The sequence below is a fragment of the Cryphonectria parasitica genome (genome assembly GCF_011745365.1).
Source record: "Cryphonectria parasitica EP155 unplaced genomic scaffold M406scaffold_2, whole genome shotgun sequence".
In the NCBI taxonomy this organism is placed as follows: domain Eukaryota; kingdom Fungi; phylum Ascomycota; class Sordariomycetes; order Diaporthales; family Cryphonectriaceae; genus Cryphonectria; species Cryphonectria parasitica.
Genome location: NW_024468910.1, coordinates 3,820,142 through 3,839,853, shown reverse-complemented (window position 1 = coordinate 3,839,853; position 19,712 = coordinate 3,820,142). Strand labels below are relative to the sequence as shown.

The 19,712-nt window shown below is 56.1% G+C and overlaps 5 protein-coding genes across 5 annotated transcripts; 3 read left to right on the top strand and 2 right to left on the bottom strand.

The window, feature by feature from the left end:
* Positions 1 to 1,630: 1,630 nt before the first annotated feature.
* On the top strand, positions 1,631 to 3,137 carry M406DRAFT_239083 (uncharacterized protein; the record flags this gene model as incomplete). The annotated part of the gene is made up of 3 exons (XM_040916084.1): positions 1,631 to 1,857; positions 1,930 to 2,302; positions 2,466 to 3,137. Coding segments are annotated over 3 exons (1,272 nt in total), but the record flags the coding sequence as incomplete, so codon positions are not given.
* Positions 3,138 to 8,926: 5,789 nt separating this feature from the next.
* On the top strand, positions 8,927 to 10,228 carry M406DRAFT_355117 (N-terminal nucleophile aminohydrolase). Its single transcript, XM_040923085.1, has 2 exons — positions 8,927 to 9,212; positions 9,370 to 10,228. Exons 1-2 carry the CDS (start codon positions 9,087 to 9,089, stop codon positions 10,057 to 10,059), a joined length of 816 nt encoding a protein of 271 aa, XP_040779948.1. The 5' UTR covers positions 8,927 to 9,086; the 3' UTR covers positions 10,060 to 10,228.
* Positions 10,229 to 10,567: 339 nt separating this feature from the next.
* On the bottom strand, positions 10,568 to 13,096 carry M406DRAFT_327394 (HET-domain-containing protein; the record flags this gene model as incomplete). The annotated part of the gene is made up of 6 exons (XM_040920200.1): positions 10,568 to 10,599; positions 10,745 to 12,026; positions 12,123 to 12,237; positions 12,288 to 12,354; positions 12,450 to 12,770; positions 13,057 to 13,096. The coding sequence occupies 6 exons, from the start codon at positions 13,094 to 13,096 to the stop codon at positions 10,568 to 10,570; spliced, it is 1,857 nt and encodes a 618-aa protein (XP_040779947.1).
* A 414-nt stretch (positions 13,097 to 13,510) lies between these two features.
* On the bottom strand, positions 13,511 to 15,179 carry M406DRAFT_355116 (uncharacterized protein). The gene is made up of 3 exons (XM_040923084.1): positions 14,908 to 15,179; positions 14,603 to 14,791; positions 13,511 to 14,542 (listed from the first exon to the last, which is right to left on the bottom strand). The coding sequence occupies exons 1-3, from the start codon at positions 15,140 to 15,142 to the stop codon at positions 14,190 to 14,192; spliced, it is 777 nt and encodes a 258-aa protein (XP_040779946.1). The 5' UTR covers positions 15,143 to 15,179; the 3' UTR covers positions 13,511 to 14,189.
* Positions 15,180 to 18,330: 3,151 nt separating this feature from the next.
* On the top strand, positions 18,331 to 19,470 carry M406DRAFT_327392 (uncharacterized protein; the record flags this gene model as incomplete). Its single annotated transcript, XM_040920199.1, has 6 exons — positions 18,331 to 18,455; positions 18,704 to 18,724; positions 18,879 to 18,884; positions 19,076 to 19,121; positions 19,218 to 19,231; positions 19,347 to 19,470. 6 exons carry the CDS (start codon positions 18,331 to 18,333, stop codon positions 19,468 to 19,470), a joined length of 336 nt encoding a protein of 111 aa, XP_040779945.1.
* Between the last annotated feature and the right edge of the window lie 242 nt (positions 19,471 to 19,712).

Sequence of the window (19,712 nt, the reverse complement as noted above, 5' to 3'; positions counted from 1 at the left end):
GCAGCATTGAAGAGCCAATTATCTTGTTTTACGAGGTGGCTTTCGATCTGAAACCACCCAACCCAAACGGCGCATGATGCGCAGCCTCAGAACGTCCGCCAGGTGTTCCTGACATGGGCCGAAGCTGGGCGTGCGTTGGCGCCACGAGAAACGCAATCAACATTCAATAGGGAAGGCGTTCAGCCGTTTCGAGGGCCTTTGTGGAGGATGTACGTACGATACTACAGATGGACCCGCGGCGGGTGTGGTTGTTGAACCTGCGCTCCACTCTCACATGGTTGACCTGCGGCTGCTGTGGCTCGCGGTCGACGGCGTGATAAAAGTAAGTTGACAGCGGCACGGACAGTGGACCACATTCTGTGCCTGAAGATCAGCCGACCTGCAGTGGACTCTCCATGTCATTCTGGACCCCAATGGGGGATGGATGGGGTCTGGCAAACATTTTGGGCCAGTGGGCGAATCAATTGGTGACCCTAGGCGGCGTCCAGATCACCATGGAACTGGCTCAACCTGGCCGGGGTCATATGCATTCAAGACATGAACAAACGCGACGGCCAGCGGGCTTGTGCACCTGCAGCCGGCCCAGGCCCAGTCTGTCTCCTTGTGTCGTCGATTCTTGGCCCTCTCAACGAGCTGGCGGGGGCAGTAGGAGATCAAGCGCCGTCGCACAGAGTCGCACAGCAATTTCGAAGCTTGCTCAGGAGCACACAATGCAGGTGAGCATCGAAGGGGGCAGGCCCAGGGGTGATAGACCGACCGACCCCTCGTGCTTTCATTCGGGCATTGGTCCATCGGCAGGGGTTTGTTCGGAAGGAACCACACTAACAGCTGAAGGCTACTTGGTAATGTATGTATGGGCCTGTGCTTGATCTACAGTAAACCATACATTCAAGTATGGGTTACAGCCCCACCCAGACGAAGCCATTGTATTGCTGACAAGCCGGGGAGCGGTGTTCAGGGCCCGGGACTTGGTCGGGCCCGCCGCCGGAGGGAGACCGGCCTCCCGCTCCGAGTTGGACAGAGTGAGTGACATACACTTCTTGTGTGAGTGTGTTTATCCTTTCAGTGTGGCACATGAAAGATGAAGCATGAAAATCTTGTCGGGTTTAACATGCCAAGACAATCTACTGGCTCTGGGGGCCTCTAGCGAGGAGGGTCGTCGACTGACTAGTCCGGTCCAGCTGAGAACCAGTTGGGCGCCACCCGCTTCTAGAACGAAGACGGATCCAGCTTTGCTTCATTCCAAGCAAGGGAGCACGAGCATTTTTTGGGAGGGACTTTTTCCTCCCCGATTTGCTCCTCCTCTCTTCTGCTATTGCTGCTGAACATACGCCATCTGTCTTCCTTTTCCATGATGCAGTTCATCTGCTCACTATGATGATCGGACTTTTGTCCTGCCCTACATCGTAGGCTCGTCTCTTCTTTTCCCCCTTCTCCCTTCCTCCCTTCTCTCTCTTTCTCTCTTGCTACGATTTCACCTTCATCTCTCGGTATACTCGTCTCCCCCAAGATGCCGTCCTCGCCTCGGCTCTTCAGGTACCTCCTGATCGCGGCTCTCTTCCTCCTCTTCACAGTCCCTTACCTCCGCAACCACTCGCCCAGCGCCCGCAACACCTACAGCGAGATCCTCCGCAGTTTTCAGGACGAGAAGAAGCTCTTCGTTGGCGACTTTCTGGAGAGTGGCGAGGTGGGCGGCGATCTGGACGGCTCCGAGCTGGCGAGCTTGTGCGCGAGCAAACATTGGTATCCTGAGGAGAAGGCCGTGATTGTGTCGTGTGAGCCTGTGCCGGGCGGGCTGGCGTCGGTCAAGAATGGGGCGTTGAACTGTGTTCGCTTTGCCATCGAGATTGGAGGTGCGTAATACTTCCCTTCCCCTTCCCCTTCCGCAGCAACTCTTCGTTTGTGTATGTGTGTATGTATATTGATCAGTTCCACAGCCCAACTCATCCTCCCCCGAATAGCCCTGCGCTCCGTCTCGGACATCAGCAACCTCCATGGCGCCCAGCAGAATAAAGGCGCCGGCCTAGACTACATGTTCTCCGTGCCCCAGATCCGCTCCGCCCTCCAGGCTCACTGTCCGCAGCTCAAAGTCCACGACTCTCTCGACGCCCTCTACGATAGACCCTCCCTCCTCAAGCCCTTGGACCTCGGCCTCTCCCAGCTCACGAGAGAGTTCATCAGCTATGAGGACATTCCGACCACCATCCTCGCGCAACCCCAGAACCTGTCGTCTTTCTTTCAGGATTATTTGGACTCGAATCTGCCGCCTGAGAAGCGCCATTATCCCGTGCGCGTGCACCTGGTAGGTCGATCTGCTATTCATCATTTCCTCGTCCTCGTCCTCCTCCTCTTCTTCTTCTCCTGGCAGAGTGCGAACCCAACCAGGGGGCTCTTTGTGGGAGCTGGACCAGTACAGTATGTTGTGAGAAATACATTACTAACAAACACCGTCATTGGCTACTTAGGCAAATACACTCTTTGCCTGGCCCGCCCACGAGGCAGGCACCTCTAGCCTGAGGTCAGACTTTGGAAAACTCCTCCGCACCCGTGACGACGTCAAGGCCCTCGCCGCCTCTGCCCTGTACAACCTCGCCAAAGTGTACTCCCTCCCCCTCCCCTCACCGCGCAGCGACAGAAGCGCCGCGCAGACCGCCGAAAGCCTCGTGGGCATGCACCTGCGCACCGAAAAGGACGCCCGCGACTCGTGGTCCTTCTTCCCCGGCTACGACGACCAGACGGCCTACTTCTTCGCCCACCTCGAGAGCCTCCCCACCCTGCCCCCGCCCCCTGGCGCACCGCCCGGCAAAAAGGGCCGGAAGCTGGCATACCTGGCCACAGGCCTGACCGCCACCGACAGCGACGTGGTGCGCTTCCGCGCCCGCGCCGCCGAGCTCGACACCACCGTCCTGCTGAAGCGCGACCTCCTCGACGAGACCGAGGTCGCCGCCCTCAACAGGCTCACGTGGGACCAGCGCGCCCTCGTCGACTACGAGATCCTGCTGCGCGCCGGCACCGTGCTGGGCATCGTCGAGAGCAGCTTCGCCTGGGACGTGGCGCTGCGCAGGGCCATGGCCTATACGAGTTCCGCACAGCAGCAGGACATCAGCAACTCGTTTACGGCGAGACCCGGTACTGTTGCGCGGCCGTCGTCGTTGTTGCCACAGGATGGAGGAAAGGATGGAGTGGTGGAGGATGGGGAGGAGGGAGAGGCGGTGTCGATGGCTATGTGGTTGGACAAGTGGTCGACGCTGTTTGGCAAGGTGGACAGGGCCGTGTCATTCTATTTAGGCACTTGGCCTTGAAAGGGGAAACAAGGGAAAAAAGACTTGGCCATGACTTGTGTGTGAGTGAGAGAGACTGAGAGAAGTCTTCAATCAATGTATAGGACCGGATGTCATCTTTGGGAGGGGGCGTTTTGGGGGAGGGGGGTGTGGGGTCGGTGTTTTGGCTACAAGTAAGCGTGGGACTGCATTTTGGATTAGACTTTTATCTTTTTCTCTTCAATATGGTCTAGAAATCATGGTAATTATTAACATGCTTGTATGAACTTAAAAGTTGCTCGTCTGTACTGGGTGAGAACGATGATGAGGAACTATGTGCAAGTTCTGTGCATTCGCATCTATCAATCAGGGATTTCCTGTCAACCCTCGTCATATCTCGGCCATGCATGCAGTGGGAAGCATACTGCCTCAAGTGAAAAGATGGCTGTGTGCTCTCCGTCCTTCCCCTCTTGTAGATGTATTACTCCCATGAGTGGAGCACAGAAGCATACGATTTCTGATGCAGTTATCGCACAACTTTGCCCCCCGGACAGATTCATAACGCTGTCATTGTCTTGAAAGACAATCAAGAACTTTAATTCCTCCCGAACAGACACTCCTTGCATTCTCTCACAACACCCGTCAGGTCACCGCTGATCAGAGCCTCCCGTCTCATATATCATTCATCTTGGACATTTTTGGTCCGTTCTCGACCAGCTTGACCCGCAGTCTATCGAGCACAGCCTGACGTCTCTGCATCTTGTCTCGAATGGCCGTCTTCTCATCTGCTGTGAACCCGCTCATCTTCTTTCGCGGCGACGGTCCGCCCCGGCCACCAGTACTGCCATTGAGCGAACGAAGCGGTGATGGTGAATGTGTGTTGCCACTGGCCGCAGTAAGACGCCGATTGGGTGGCGGCGTCCTGAAGACTTCAGGTGTGCCCTCGCGGCTCAGGGGACCTAGGCTGCCACTCATACGGAGCTTACGCATCTGAGACTCGAGAATATCAATCTCCCCGCTGCGCTTCTCGAAGGCCGAGGTCATCTTTGCAATGGTGCGCATGATGGCGTCGACAGTGGGCACAGCATTGGGCTTTCCGGTGAGGGTGGCCAGCTTCGTCTTGAGCATGGTAAGTGCGCTCTCGGCGTCGGCCATCATCTTGGTCACCCGGGCGTACGACTGGCGAAGCTCATTTTGTTGCGCAGCCTGCTCGGTATTGAGGGGCATGATGCGAGCCGTCGCGGCTTGGTCAGGGTCAAGGATATTGTCAAGCACGCGCTTGAGATCTTGCTTCCTGGCACGAAGCTTTTGTGTCTCCCGCTCCAGGTCCTGACATGTATCCCAGGTATCCTGGTAGTCCTGAACACGCCCGTTTTCGAGGTTTCGCGCCAATTCGTCGTCTAAAATGTGGTTGAGATCTTCCGCCTCGCAGAGAACCCAGTCATCTAGGTTCTCAAGGTCGTCCTGAGTCTTCTTCTGGTTAGGTTCACTCCCTTGGTGTCCCTGAATGAAGCCCGCAAGCGCCCGAGCGTTCAGGCCCAGTGTCACAAGCATGCCGTTCATGTCGCGATATAGAGCCTCCACTTGAGCGGCAATTGTCGAGGCATGAGCGTCTGCGGTAACACTGATAAATGCATTGAACTCGCCGATATCCAACGTGGCATCGACCGGGCTCTCGAGGAGTGCCTGGACCCTCTCATACTCATCATCTTCCAGGCTGTGCTGCTCTTGTTCAGCCTGCTTCTTCTGCGCCTCCTTCTGCAGGGCGACGTTGGGATCTTCCCGAGGTGGCACGCGGCTGGATATGGTCTTGCTGAAACCAGAGCTCTGGGTTCGGGGCCCGACGCCTGGGGCACTGACCGAGCGAGATCCCTCACCGGGCAGCATTCTTGGGGGTAGAGCATGGCGGATCGGACTTGGCGAGCGTGGGCTAGTAGGACCTGGCGCGGGAAACACGGGAGCACTTGAGCCGAACATGGACGGCCGAGAAGGTTGTTGCGCAACATCTGGTCGCGAGACGAGGGAGAAGGAGCTCCCGGTCATCCCTCCAAAGGAGCTCTGAGGGGTCATGCCGGGAGTCTGGCGGACAACGGTCGAGCTCGGGCTGATGTCCTTGGCAACATCGACGCCACTTCCTTCGCTGCCGCCATCTTCAGCTTCCTCTTCACCAAATTCATCCTCGCCGCCGTCTTGGTCGTCGCCATCAAAATCCTCAGTAAGATCGCTTTCGGAGCTCTCAGGAATGCTGGGAGCCGCCGAAGGCTCTACCGAGGTCAGCTTTTGGTCGGATTTCGGTTTGGTGACGAAATCTGGCGGCAAAGGCGCTTCCTCGGGAACCGAAGGCTCTTCTTTGGGCAAAGGAGGCGGCATGGCCTCAGCATCTGCCTTTGCCTTGCTCTTCGGGGCAAGGAAGTCCGGTGGCAGAGGAGCGTCGTCGACAGACTCGGTGGGCTTCTTGTGGTCTTCTGTTGTTTTAGTGGAGGCTATGGAAGACGAGGAGCTTTCGCCAAATGGGTAAGCGGCCTTACTCGTTGCATCTGGTGGCAATGGAGGGTCAGACGTATCGTCTGCAGCCTCCGGCGTGCTCGTGGCTTGGGTCGGAGCGAATGGGTTAGACTTGTTGATGCCAAACGAACTGCCGAATGGGCCAGGGCTTGGCGTGGGCTGGTTCGCACTGGTCTGAGTGAATGGATTGGCCTTGGACACGTTCGGTTGTGATGCTCTAGACCCGAATAAACTACTAGTCGATGCAGGCCCGCCGAAAGGATTTGGCTTGGGATTCGCGGTGTCGGTCGAAGAGAAATACCTGGACGGAACAGGCGTGGACGTTGGCGTCGTAGATTCCTGAGGCGTACCGAAGAGAGACTTTGGTTTCTCTTGCTCGACCGAACTTGCTCCAGACATGGCATCGTCCTTCGGCTCTGCAGGAGTTGATTTAGGAGCAGAATCATCTAATGACAAGCCAAATCCTCCGAGGCTGAGGCCGCCCTTGCCACTTGGTTTCTCGTTGTCATTGGCAGTAGCAGGGTCTGCTTTGAACGTCGTTCCGAGGACGAATGGAGACGCGCCAAAGGCAGTAGATCCACCTTTATCTGCTGTGCTCTGAGCTGGAAATGCCGTGCCTTTGTCCATGGATGTGTTTTGCGATCCAAACGCGGCAGAACCAAACGGCTTACCAGTACCAAAGCTGCTCTGGTTCCCTCCGCCAAACGAGCTCTGGTTTCCTCCACCGAATGCATTCTGTCCTGTGCTCGCTGCACCGAAGGGGCTGGCTGATGAAGACGTTTTCGAGAAGAGACTCTGGCCAATGTTGTTGCCTCCAAGACTTGCAAACCCGCTCTGTCCTGCAAGTGATGCGAAACCACCACCCGTTGCGGAACCACTGGAGGCTGCACCGCCACCAAACACCTTGCCGCCTGTGGAACCTCCGACAGCAGGGCCTGCGGAGCTCGAAAAACCATGGGAGCCGAAAGCAGGGGATGCATTCGTAGATGCCGTGGCCCACGGTGAAGACCTCGATCCGAGTCCGCCAGCCTGGCCAAATGCCGGCGCCGCAGGCTTGCCTCCGAGACCGGGAGTTCCAAAAGATGGCGCGCCAAAGGCAGGTGCTGCTGCTGTCGTAGAACCTGCTCCGAAGGAGTTTGATGGTGCTGAAGAGGGTGTCAAGGCTGACGCTGTACTACCGAAAGCAGATGAGCCTCCGAAGGCAGAACTCGTGGGTTGTGAGGCAAAGGGTGCCTTGGTGGTAGTAGGTGCGGCAGGTTGTGGAGCAGGCTCGCCCTGGAGCGCTGTCAAGCCTGGATACGTGATGTTTTCTTTCACAGCATCGTAGTACACCATCCACCAACCGGCAAGAACTCCGTCCTTGTTCAGTGCACATACGGCAGGTAGGGGGCCTGGTGAATACTCGATCTCCTCATCAGCCGGCACAGGCTTGTAAACCTTGTCTCTGCTGGACAGGTCCAACGCGAATCCGACGGGGTAGGTGTCAGTTAAATCCTCGTCTGTAGGCAGAGTCGCCCTCCTTGAGTCATCAGTGAACTCGGTGGTGATAAGAACGTTGGTGATCGAGTCTGCGGGCAGGTCGGTAGCTAGCGGAGCTTTGGATTTTGTGACCAGCCCCAAGTCTCCTGTCGCTGAGGATGCCACGATCAACAGCTCATGGATAGCAGGCGGGTGGTCTCGAAGGCGCAGGATTGTAGGATGAGGAGCTGCGTCCTCGAAAGAAGGAACGGGGTTAACCAGCTTTCGGAACTCGAAAGATGGTGTCTGACCTGCAGGCGCGTGCCGCGTGATAGCCAGAAACTCGGAATTCGGTGGCGATCCAGTGTTCTCGTTGAAGACGGCCAGGAAAAGATGATTCTCCAGCCAAGCAATGGATGCCACATGGTAGTTCTCCAAGAATGCTGGCTTGGGTATCTGTGCTTTCTCAACGCCATCCGGTGTCATCTGGACGATATCGCCACTGGCTAGGCCGGCAACCAGCTGCTTGCCTTTGGTGCTCCAGCCAGCAGACGTGACTCCGCTGCGGATGACGGGACCATTTGATCCATTGACAAGTGACTTCTGCTTGAAGTTGGCCATCAAAAGGTTGCCATTGTTTGTCACGACAGCACAGAACTCTGCCAGCTCAGACATAGGATTGGGCACCAACGTCTTGACAGCTTCACCACTGGTACTGATCTCGAAAGCCGCCTGCCCGTTCCCCTGGAACAGCGTCTGTGTCTCATAAACAGCCAGGCCACCGCCCTGCTCGGCAGACACGATCAAGTATTGCTCGTCGGGTGTGAAGGCCAAGTGTGATATCCGTATGGACATTGGTATCTTCGTCTGGGCGTCGAAGGGTCTGACTTCGGTGTCCCCATTTTTGTCGTTGTCGAATGCCTTCCGCACCGAGTCCGTCGGGGCGATGTAGATACCATCTGGACCAGCTGCAGCGACTATGCCTTTGCGTGATGCAATGGCGAGGAGCGAGGCTGTCGGTGCAGGCGGTGGGGACCACTTGGGCGTGAGCTGGACTTTCGCATCTCCAGCAAAGGGTGCGAATCCGAGGCTCTGTTTTGCAAGGAGCGCGTCAGTCAGTGATTGGCGTACTCCGCATTGAGGATATTCTAGGACTCTACCTCGGTCTGTATTGCATCACTATCGGTGACCTCAACATTTTGGCCACCTCCCTGCGTGGCGTCCATGGTTTCGCGCCTCGTTTGCCGTCTGGACTCAGGCTGGCGCTCCGTGGCCAGTGCAAACGGTTCGCGCTTTAGGTTCTGATCATGGACAGATCAAATCGTTGCGCGCGCAGAGAAGTTCCTCTCTGTTCCTCTCGATTCAGGGTGACAAATTAAGTAAAGACTTCAAAGATGCCTCTGGTTCCACGATCAAGATGCAATACGGGAAAAGCTTGGTCGTAGAAAGCAGCAAGGAAGTGTGTGTTGTCGAGGTTAAAAGAAATGTGAATGCTGCCAATGCACTGAAAGATCGCGCTTCAGTTGCAGTTGGACAGCCTGCCCAGAGAGACCCCTGCATTCTAGGAGCTTGGACCAGGCGCAGGGATCATGGATCAGCTCTCAGGCCTCTGCTGGAAGGCAGACACGGCAGGCCTGCAGCCTCGTCATCCCAGCTTGCCTGTTGAGCTCTCTCTCACGCTGGCTGGCAACCGACCTCACCTCTCGACAACCAGCCAAACGCCCCAAGCCCGCAACCTTTCTTTATTACCATCAGCCCTCCACCTCAAATCCCTTCCAACTCTCTCGATACCAAGTGATTGAATTGTATCTACCTCATTTTGAGAGGGAATTCCCACTGCTCGACAACACAACTGTCGCCACGATGCCCGGTTTCGACTTCTCGAACTACAACCGCAACGCTGCGCTGCACGCGCGAGGCGTCCCACTTCCGAAAGCCACCAGCACAGGAACCACCATCGTGGGATGCATATTCGATGGCGGCGTGGTGGTCAGTACAAAATTCCTCCTTCTTCGAGAACCCCTCCCCGTCACGCCTCCAGTGCCACCCTTGGTCACAGATGCACATTAACAACCACGTCGACGAGCTTCTCGGTCCCTGGGAAACAATAGCCCTAGCTAACCTGCACTTCTCACCGTACATATAGATCGCGGCTGATACGCGCGCTACATCGGGTCCCATCGTTGCCGACAAGAACTGCGAGAAGTTGCACTACATCGCACCCCAGATCTGGTGCGCAGGCGCCGGTACCGCCGCCGACACCGAATTCACGACGGCCCTCATCTCCTCCAACCTGGAGCTGCACTCCTTATCGACCGGCCGCAAACCCCGCGTGGTAACTTGTATGACCCTCTTGAAACAGCACCTGTTCCGACACCAGGGCCACATCGGCGCATACCTCGTCGTGGCGGGCGTCGACCCTACTGGCACGCACCTGTTTACGGTGCACGCACACGGCAGCACGGACAAGCTGCCGTACGTGACGATGGGCTCTGGCTCGCTCGCGGCCATGAGCGTGTTCGAGTCGAGTTGGAAGGCGGAGCTCACCAAGGAGGAGGCGATGGAACTGTGCAGCCAGGCCATCCAGGCAGGTATCTTCAACGACCTGGGCTCGGGAAGCAACGTGGACGTGGCGGTCATCACAGCAGACAAGACGACGCTTCACAGAGGCTACGTCAAGCCTAACGAGAGGAGCCAGAAACTCAAGAGCTACAAGTTCCCCAAGGGTACGACGGCGGTGCTGAACGAGAAGGTCATCAAGAAGGACGAAATCATGAAGTTTGTGAGCGTGCACGAGCTGCCGGCTGAGGGTGAGAAGATGGACGTCGACACATAGGCAAGGGGACAGAAGCGGTGATGATGACAGCCACGGGTGGACGGATGTGACCACGAACAGATCAGGTGGGATGCATCAATGGAAGGATTGCTTCCCACGGCCAAACCCTTTTGTAAAACAACGTTTTGACAATGAAATAGAGCCCTGCTATTTGACGATTATTATAGAGCTCCCATCCCATGATGTGATACAGACATGGTCATTTCGAGTCGCTCGTGCGCCCCCCGCCCCCCAAACTCACACTCATCTATGAACTATCCACCGTCTGGTATAGTGCTAGTTGGACCGATGCATGCATGCTTTTTTGATGGTTACAACACAGTCTTATGTGTTGTACATTCAGCAATACCTACGACTCACATTCTCTCAAAGCGATGGTGAAAGACTACTCCTCTGCCCCCCCCCCCCCCCAACATTGTTCCATGCTATACTAAGGTAATTGATTGCCAGCAAGTCTCGTCCTGGACAAGCCTGCTCGCTTCACCGTGTACATCCATCCAGCCCACTCTTATTTTTTGTTCCTCTCCCAGCCGCTCATTTCTGACCGTCCGTATGGCCAGGCCTCTCACTCGCCACCAATCCCTCTGGCTCCTGGGTGACTGATCTTTCTTCTCCTTCTCTTCTCCCCCGTTGACCCGCGGAGAAAGGTACCCACCCAGAAAGACAACATCCAATTCCCACTCACGCCACACCCCCTTCCTCGCGCTGTCGTCATCATCCAAGTACAAATCAACCAGTCCCGTTGTGAACCCAGCAGACTGTGACGACAGGTGAACCCTCATCGGAGGCGTCAGGCCCAGCTGCACCCTGTCCCGCCCGTACTGCGTCAGCTCCCCAGCCTCCTCAGGCCGCAACTTTGCCACGGGCGCCCAGAGACGCAGCCACGCTTCGGTCAGCGCGCCGTACGGGTTGGCCAGGTTCCGCAGCGAGACGCGCCAGTCCTCGACGCGGGCGATGGGTGTCCAGTTTGCCTCGACGCTTGTCGTGGGCACACCGTCGAAGCTGGCCCAGCTCCAGCTCGGACCGACGTACACGTTGTCATCGTCGTCGTCGTCATCGCCGCCGCCGCCGCCGCCGCCCCTGCCTGCGTATGGCCGCCTCCCGCCGTCCAGACCGGTCCATGTGAGGCCTTCTATGAGCACATGGCTCCATAGGCCTGCGATGTAGGTAGACCCCATCATCTGCTCAAACAGCTGCGCCAGCCCGCTCATGGCCGGCAGCTTGTCTGTGCGCTTGGTGAGCTTTCGGCGGCCGTAGGCCCAGAGCAGGTCGTTCCACCTCTTCAGGAGTATCTTTCTCCTCTGTTGCTCCGATGCTGGTGACAACTCGGAATTAGGTGGCGGTTGCTGCTGCTGCTGCTGCTGCTGCTGCTGCTGCTGCTGCGAAGGAAACGCCATCCGCAGATCACAGTACCGCTCGCCCTCGCGACACCCATCCTCGCCGACGATACCAGCGCTGCACTCAAAGTACATCTGCCTGCTGCTGAAATGCAAGGTGCGGCTGGCCAAGACACGTTCCTGCAGACACCACCCTCGCTGCCCGAGAGGCTCATCGGCAAACGACCGGCCGCGGTCCTCGGACCACTCTGGGGCCTCGAGGCTGGGGTACAACAGCGTCGCGTAGACCACGGCCTCGGGAGTGTCTCCATACCGGCGCAGCGTGACCCGAGCGTAGGGGCGGCCCGCCCGGCTGTGGAAACAGCCCTCTGAGCTATCTCTGGCGTGGCTCGCCGCGATCACCAGGTGCGCGTTGGAGTACACGCTCGCCATGCGGGAAGACTCGAGCGCCCAGTCGTTGTGGTCGTTCTGGCAGATGCAGAGGCTGTCGATCCAGAGATAGGGGATCTCGTGACGGCGGCAAATGGCCACGGCATCGGCAAACGTCTTGGGGAGGTCGGAGAGACGGATGCCGCTGCGGCGCGCCTGTATGGTCTCGCGTGTTGTAGTCAGGGACGCCGAAGAGCCCCACTAGAGTGAGAACCAATCGTTTGTCAAACATGCAAAAGGTTCCCAAGGCAGGATAGGGAGGGCCACCGATTTGGAACAGGGTTCGACAGAACTTACACAGTGGGACAAGCAAGCGTATTTCCCAGACAGGTCCTCCTCGCACTCTACAAGTCTGACATCCTCTGCACCTCGGACATCAAGCACCCGTGACGGCAGTGATTGGTTCCTCGGCCTACAGGCGTCATGATGTTCAACACATTCTCTCAACCACCTAGATGTGACCTCAAAGCTGCCTTGAGACCCAGAATCCACATCCAAAGGCCGCTGAGGGATGGCATATGCCAAGGGGCTGGCTTAACGGTCTCAAAAGAGTCAGCAGGAGGGAGACTCCGCGCACCAAGCCCACGAGAGTAGCGACAAGGGTGCCTGGACAGACTGACGTACAGGCCTCGACACTTATCCCAACACCGGTGAGCAGATGCGCCCTCTGCTTGATATTCGGGTCTCGGGCCAAGACAATGAACCCTTCAGCCCCGCCAACGCGTCTCGTAAGCCAGAGTCTCTCCCACGCCGGTATCGTCTCCGTCGCAGCGCGCTCGCGCCGGTACCACTGCCACAAATCACTTGCTTCTGTCCGGCGGTAGTTTGCGACCCATTCCTGCACGCCCGCGTGGACAACGGCGCAGAGACCACACGATGCAGCCGATCTCGACAGGGCTCTGAAATGAGCATGGTATGGGAACCCTAGAGGCGCGTCATCGCGCGCTGCTGGGCCCCAAGAATAGAATGGACTGAATGAGGGGAGTTCCGTGTCATTAGCTAAGCGAATCGTATGGATCTCGGGCGTTGCGGGCAAAGATTCAAAAGGAATGCCCTGGCAAGTTGTACAGAGCGCCATGAGAAGAAACTGGTAAAACTGGTTGGCATAACCAGGAAACCATCATCTTGAGTGCACAAAGGGTGGGTCAGGCGTCGACGAAAGGTGGAAGTCGACGAAAGCGCCAACTGCTCCGTGGTGGTAAAACAGGGCCCACTCACATGGACTACTTACTGTGGTACATGGTACTATGGTACAGTGCTGTACCAGACATAGTACGTAGTAATAGTAATCAACTTGGTGACGGACCCCCATGTCTGTCCCCCATCCACTGTCGTAATCCAAAATAGAAACACCATAAGCGACCGCACATGCAGAACACGGGTTGAAATCAGTTTGCTCTTGAGCAGCTCCCTTACTGAAAGACTGATTGAAGGTTTGTCTCCCTATAATTGATGGATCAATAATGAATTGACTTTGGGCTGTAAGCTTGGGAGGTATAGGGCACACTCACTTTATCAGGGGCTGCTTTCCCTAAAATGCTGCTGCTGTGATGTGGGCGCATTGTACTTGGGAGGCCTCAAGCGAAGAATGTAATGCAAGATGAAGGACACTGAAAACCGGAGTCAAGAGTACCTGACAGCATTGAACAAGCAATGGCACAGTTTCCAACGCTCATTGCCATGATGGATCCATAATTCTATTCCCCATTTATTAAGTCTCAACTGAGCTTGATCCCGTTTGCGTATCGCAAACACCACCGTCTTGTGGGCCAAACCAGCACCAAAGTACCAGGCAAAGGAAACGAAAGAAAACAAAAAGATTGGGAATTAACGACCGTCGAGTTCAAAATACCATGAAAACCCAAGACATCCTCCAGTACCGTTGATAGGACGAAATCTGACCACAATTTTGACGCCTGTATCCCCTTTCTCATACCTACGCCGTTTTCCCCTGTAACAGTTGGACCTCGTCCCAGAATTTCAAAAAGCCTGCCGTCAAAGATGAGAGAAAAGAAGCACAAATCAAGAATGTTGGGCGTAGCGAGGGAGGAGAGAACAATAATGCGGCAGACGCAAAACGATATGGATATTGGCGGAGGCGACCAACGATTTTTGGATATGAATGCTGTGAATTCAAAAAGTGCAAGGAGTCCGGTAGTGAATGATCCATCATAACTCCACGCCAGTAATATGCTTGATACGCGTTGAACAAAAAAAAATTAGGTGGAATCAATAAGGGGGGAGAGAGAGGGAGAAGGGAGAGAGAGGGAGGGGGAGAAAGAGGGTTGAGACGGGATTCTATGATTTCGAGGCAATAGGCTCCAAGTTTGCCGTCATGGCACAGATGGCGGGATGGCAAGCCCCCTAGGCTGTCTGAGCCACACCATCGTTGTGCGGACGGCTCTCAGCCAGTGCCTTTCGTAAACCGGCGATCTCGAGTTCCATGAAGCCGATCTTGGAGTCTCGTTGGGTGAGAGTGCTCTCTACAGAGGTGAGCCGCGCCTCTCGTGCGTTTGAGACATTTTCGACGGACGCAAGCCGCTCGCTGAGGTCCTTGACCCTCTCCTCGAGCTGCTGCAAGTAGGTCCACACAGCCTGATCGCCTTGCGCGAAAAGATTGGCCGAAGACTCGCCGCTGTTGCCGTGGTTGACGGGCCCATTAGACAGCCTGGTGTGCGTCGGAGCGTTGGCTGCCAGCCCTGAAGGGTGCGATTGACCTTGTAAGCTGTTAGTTGGCTGATGAAGGCGTATGACGTGGACAAGAGGGTCTATTGTACTGTGTGGTGGTGGCAGCGGTGGCAAAGGATGTATGTCTCGTTCAGATGGGCGTCGAGCATACTGCTGCTGCTGCTGCTGCTGCTGCTGTTGCTGCTGCTGGTGTTGGTATTGGGAAGCCAGCCCTGGCGAGCGCTGTCGTGCCTGGTCGTGCACTGCAGGGCTCAATGGCTTGGGGCTCTCGGTGATGCCTTGATGATGCGATGGTGAGCCTCCAGTATCGTTGCTGACACGTGCACGAGGGAGAATGGAGGAACGGGGATGGAAGAGCTTGCAGAGGGATGAGAAGGGAGAGAGGGGAGCTTACCAGTGATATTGCTCGCCAGGCTTGAAGGGCCAGCAGCGCTGCTATTGTTGGGCGGGTAGAGGACGCTTGGAGCTCCTGCGCGCAGGCTACCAGCGGGCGGGTAGGTGCGAGAATTCGGACCAACAGCTTCTGGACCCAGGGCATGAGGGGCCTTGATGGCGGGTAGACTCTGCCTGCGACGCTCTTCCTCGGTCATGTCCACGTCGCCATTGTCGTCGTAACTCACTCCACCCATGGATTCATCACCGTCATTCCGAGAGGCACCGTCATACTCACCCTGGTCGCCGTAACTTCCCATGGAGGCGCGCCGGCCGGCACAACCACCAGCGCCTTTACTGTGACGGGCTAACGCATCACCTCGTGCGAACTTGCGACCACACTTTGAGCACTCGTGATTCTTCTCGCCAGTGTGCAGCTTGCCATGACGCTTCAGGTCGTGGAGGCGTCGGAACCTCAAGTTACAATCCTTGCACAGGTATGGCTTCTCCTGGCTGTGGGTGAGGAGGTGGCTCTTCAGATTGTGATGGCGCGTAAACTCCGTGTCGCAGTATGGGCACTTGTGCTTCTTGGACGAGATTGGCATCGGCTCAGCACCGTGGGGGAGGCTGGCTGGTCGAGGTGGAGGCCCGGGTGACTGCGCGGTACCGCTGGGCGGCAGGACGCCCGGATAGGACAGAGAGGTGGCCGCCTTCTCTGCCATCTGCACGTCAGGCTGAGACGCAAAACTCTGCCTGTCGCTGCGCTGGTCGACATCCATGGGACCCGGACTGTTCATCAAGGCATGGCTATCGGCGGCGGCGGCGCCTCCTCCTGTGCTCGACGCACTGTGCGGGGGGCTGATGTCTGTCCTGGCATCCGAGACGTTAGGCTGCGGTATCGTGACAGGACCGAGGGCTTTCGTGGCCTCGGCGGCCAGTGCGATCTCGTCCATTGCTGCTGGCGCGTCCTGTGGACGGCTGACTGTCATGGTGGATCCGGACATGAGGTCGCTCAGAGCCTTGTGGTTGGGGTTCTCGCTGACCCCAGGCGGGTTGCGCCTCTGTTCCTCTTCCCTCCGTCGCCGCTCCTCCGCGACCGCGGCGGCACCGGTGAGCTGAAATGGGGGGGACAACTGCGCTGTCAGGCCGAGACGAGCAACTTTGGACGGAGAGTAGTCGCGGTTAAACTGGGCGGCGGAGGTATTGGAGGTCGGCGAGATCGGGGACTCTTCACGAGGCCTCTTGTTATTGGTATGGCCAGACGGCTGTATGGGCGAATCTGTAGCGACAGGCGGTGGTAGAGGAGGAGGAGACGGAATAGAGGTTGTTGGAGGCAGGGCTGAGGTGGACGGTGCGACGGCCGTCGCGTGGGTGGCCGTGGCGAGGGGTGGATCTGGTGCTGTTGGTGCAGCGTCGGATGCCATGAGGCGGGGATGACGAGGATGCTGAGGGTTGCGATCGCTGGTGTCGTGTTTCGTGTGTGTGGCGGGAATCAATTGCCGCAGGATCCAAATATTTGGTCGTCGTCGGGCCTGCACATGCCTAGAAATTATTCCTCACTTGTCGCGTCCCTGGGGGCATTCTCCCAGGCTGGGGAGCGGACTTGGCGCGAGTGACGAAATGTCGAGGCTGTGTGGTTGTGGCGCTGGCGAGGATGGATCGTGGCGCGAGCTTTGGGTGGTGGTTTCGATTTCGTTAAGGCAGTTGAGGCGAAGGAGACCGACCCGCGCGCAGCGACCTTTTTGTTTCGACCGTGCACTCGTCCAGACCAATGTGGGCCCGTAAGTGTCTTGAAGATGAGTTCAACTCAGCCCCCAGGTGCGTTGGGAAATCTGAAATGCTATGCGTGTGTGTGTTTTGTACGAGGGTGGCGCACAGCTGAAATCAAAAGGTTAAAGAGTTTGCCCAAACAACTGAGTGGAAATTATGTCTAGAGAGTAATTGAATCCTGGTTCTGGGAAGAGTGGGGGGGGGGGGGTGTGATTAAGCGGAGGCGAGAAAGGGACTTGGAGGGACAGGGACGAAGATCGGAAAATGTTGGATGATTCAGCTTGGGGTCGAGTTACTATAGCAGGTTGACGGGAAAAGATGAACGAGGGGCGAGTTGAGGCTCGGAATGACAAACCAGGTTTTCTTGGGGGCAAAGGCGGCGGGGGAATTGAGATTGAGATTGAGAAGAGGGAAGAATAATCCACACCTCCCAAAAAGAACAATTTGAAAATGGCTAATTGTCATTGATTGTGACTTGGGCCCGACCAGCTGGATTCGATCTGGCAAGAGGAAGAGAGGGAGGGGGAGGGCTCGGACGGGGGGGCCAAGCATGTGTTGTGTGGGTTGGTGGAATAAGCAGACCTGAAGGCGGATGAACGATGTGGGACGGGACGATCAAGATCACAAGCAATACAACCACGCAACTACCGGTGCGCAGCGTGTTCTGTTCTTAGTGGGCAGACAGCAGGGCAGTGATGATGCAGGTGAGTTGATGGCTTAGTAGAAGCGCCTCGTCGAAGGTACCTATGTCTATGTATGGGACAGTACAAAGTACAGGTGAGCGTGGCTGCAAGTGGTCCAAATCACTATGGTGGCAGACAGTCTACATGATCGGTGAGGGCCATGACCTCCAGGTGGGTCCTGGCCCTGGAAAAGCAGGACTCAGACGGGTTCTAGCATACCATACTTACTTAGTACTCTGTCCTAAAAGTCCCGTAGTATCCGTTTGAAGGAAGTACCTGCAGGTGGCATGCGAGGGAGGGTGGGATGAGGAGGAGGAGGAGGCTTGTGGCCGGGTCAAAGCCCACCACTCTCGTGAGGCGCTGCCTACTTTTTTTCCCTTGTGCCACTCTATTCCCACAGGGGGGAGCCACACCTACTAGGGGCTATTCTACGGTAATACTATGGTAGTACTCCGCGCATAGTATACTCGGTAGTACCTGGATTACGGTACCCCTGGTATCTACAGGCCCTCCTGGGCTGACCCTGAACCAGGCCCTGAACCAGGCAACCCAGGGTACCACCGCAAAAGTCGTAATCCCATGGCGCAGCAGGGGAAAAGGCCAAAGAGAAAGGCAGCAAGGAAAAAAAAGACGTAAGGCTGTCTGTGCTTTTGTTTCTCAACACCCACACCTCACCTACACCAGATTGTTCCAGACAATTTGTCTATCATGTCGATCATTTGAGTCACAATGGTTTAAGATTTTTCCCTCTCCCCATACGAGGGCTTGTGTCACAGTGATAGCACATCACAATATCCATCCTCATAACCTGCAAGGTTGGTTTTGGGTTTGGCGTGTCTTGCTGGCGGCCAATCCTGGACTGACAGGACGGCACAGGCTAAACCACCTCGAGCCACAGGCTGCCCACCGCTGTAACCCTGTACTGACAGGAAGGGGAAGTGAGGGGTCCACGCCAAGGCGCAATAGGCAAGCACACTTGTACTGTTCAGGCCATGCAGCCATCATGCGCCCTCCTCTTGGGTTTAGTGGCGTCCTGCTCTCCGCCGTGGACTGACACGCGCATGCCCCAACCCCCGGGAACAGCAAAGGAAAAACGTGATGACGAGGATAATGATAGGTAAGGGCCCCACACTCAGCGGTAAGCAGGGCAAAAGGGAAGAGCACTCGGGCACCCTGTCATCACATGTGGGAAGGAAGCGGAACAATGGGGGATTGGTACACAGTAGTCCGTAGCGTTGTGTTTTCTTCTCCCTTCTCTTCGCTTTTTTTTTTTTTTTTTTTTTTTTTTTTTTTTTTTTTCCCCCTTTCTTTCTTCAGCAGCGATCTTCACACGAACAAGGACATGTCTTACTACACATGTACTAGTACTATGCACTATGCACGGCAGTGAGCGAGACCGGGATTTGATCCACATCGGCGTCTGCTCAGTCAGCCTACCCATCTGCTCACGATAACTACTGCTACTGCTACAACTACTACGATCGTATTACTTGGTAGTACTCGAAAGGAGGAAGGTTGAACTTTTTCACAATGACTACAGTGCCAGGTGAGTGCCACTCATCTTAATCCCCTACAGTGAGTGGTACATAGTTACAAACCCTCGAGTAACTAACTAACTAATTCATCGTCGTTGCTAGAGCAGATTACCGTAATTCCACGCCCTTCTCATTCATTCTTACGAATTGGCTAGTCACAATGCCATGATTACTTGTTTACTAACTGTACCTGCTAATTCAGTTGTAAGTACGAGCGCCTCATTCCGCCCCTAAAAGAGTCAGCGCAGGTAAACAGTACACATACTAGCGCTCAGCAGCAGCCTCTATTAATACAACAAATCAGGCCCAGTCAGCCCCGTCTACTTGCATACTATACACTGCAGATTTCTCACCATCTGTATGTGTGGCCTTGTCGGCTCTCAGTTGCCTTGAGCAGCTCCCATCGTGGGCAGCCGTATTGAGGGCAGTTCTGCCCCCCCCCCCCTCTCCCCTTTGACCTGAAGGAGCACCAGTCAGCAGCAGCCACAGAATTGCCGGCGGCTGTCGAAAGACAAGTTTCTCGGCAAACCCGAGTTGCGCTGCGACGTTTTGAAACTGCTTAGAGACATTGAGCCGCACGGAGTTGCCGGACCTTGATACCCATTCACGGTGCACACCCCCCTCTCTGTCGTTGATCAGGAAGGAACAAAGGAATAGAAAAAAGAAGAAGAAACGAAAGTGAACATTTGAAAAGTTGGTGGCTGACGTGGCTCTGTGCGGCCTTGTCCATTCTGGTGATCAATTCCCTCTCGGATTGGTCGCCTTTTGGTCTCAGCTGTCATCTGTGGCGATCCGATCGGAGATGCCATCGAGTACTCCGAAATTCTCATTTCCTTACA

Coding starts and splice junctions, on each gene's coding strand:
- M406DRAFT_355117 (XM_040923085.1), top strand. CDS start 9,087: ATGCCCGGTTTCGACTTCTCGAACTACAACCGCAACGCTGCGCTGCAC. Junction 9,213..9,369: donor TATTCGATGGCGGCGTGGTG/GTCAGTACAAAA, acceptor CCGTACATATAG/ATCGCGGCTGATACGCGCGC.
- M406DRAFT_355116 (XM_040923084.1), bottom strand. CDS start 15,142: ATGGGTGGAGTGAGTTACGACGACAATGGCGACGTGGACATGACCGAG. Junction 14,792..14,907: donor CCTGGCGAGCAATATCACTG/GTAAGCTCCCCT, acceptor CGCATCATCAAG/GCATCACCGAGAGCCCCAAG. Junction 14,543..14,602: donor ACCGCTGCCACCACCACACA/GTACAATAGACC, acceptor ACAGCTTACAAG/GTCAATCGCACCCTTCAGGG.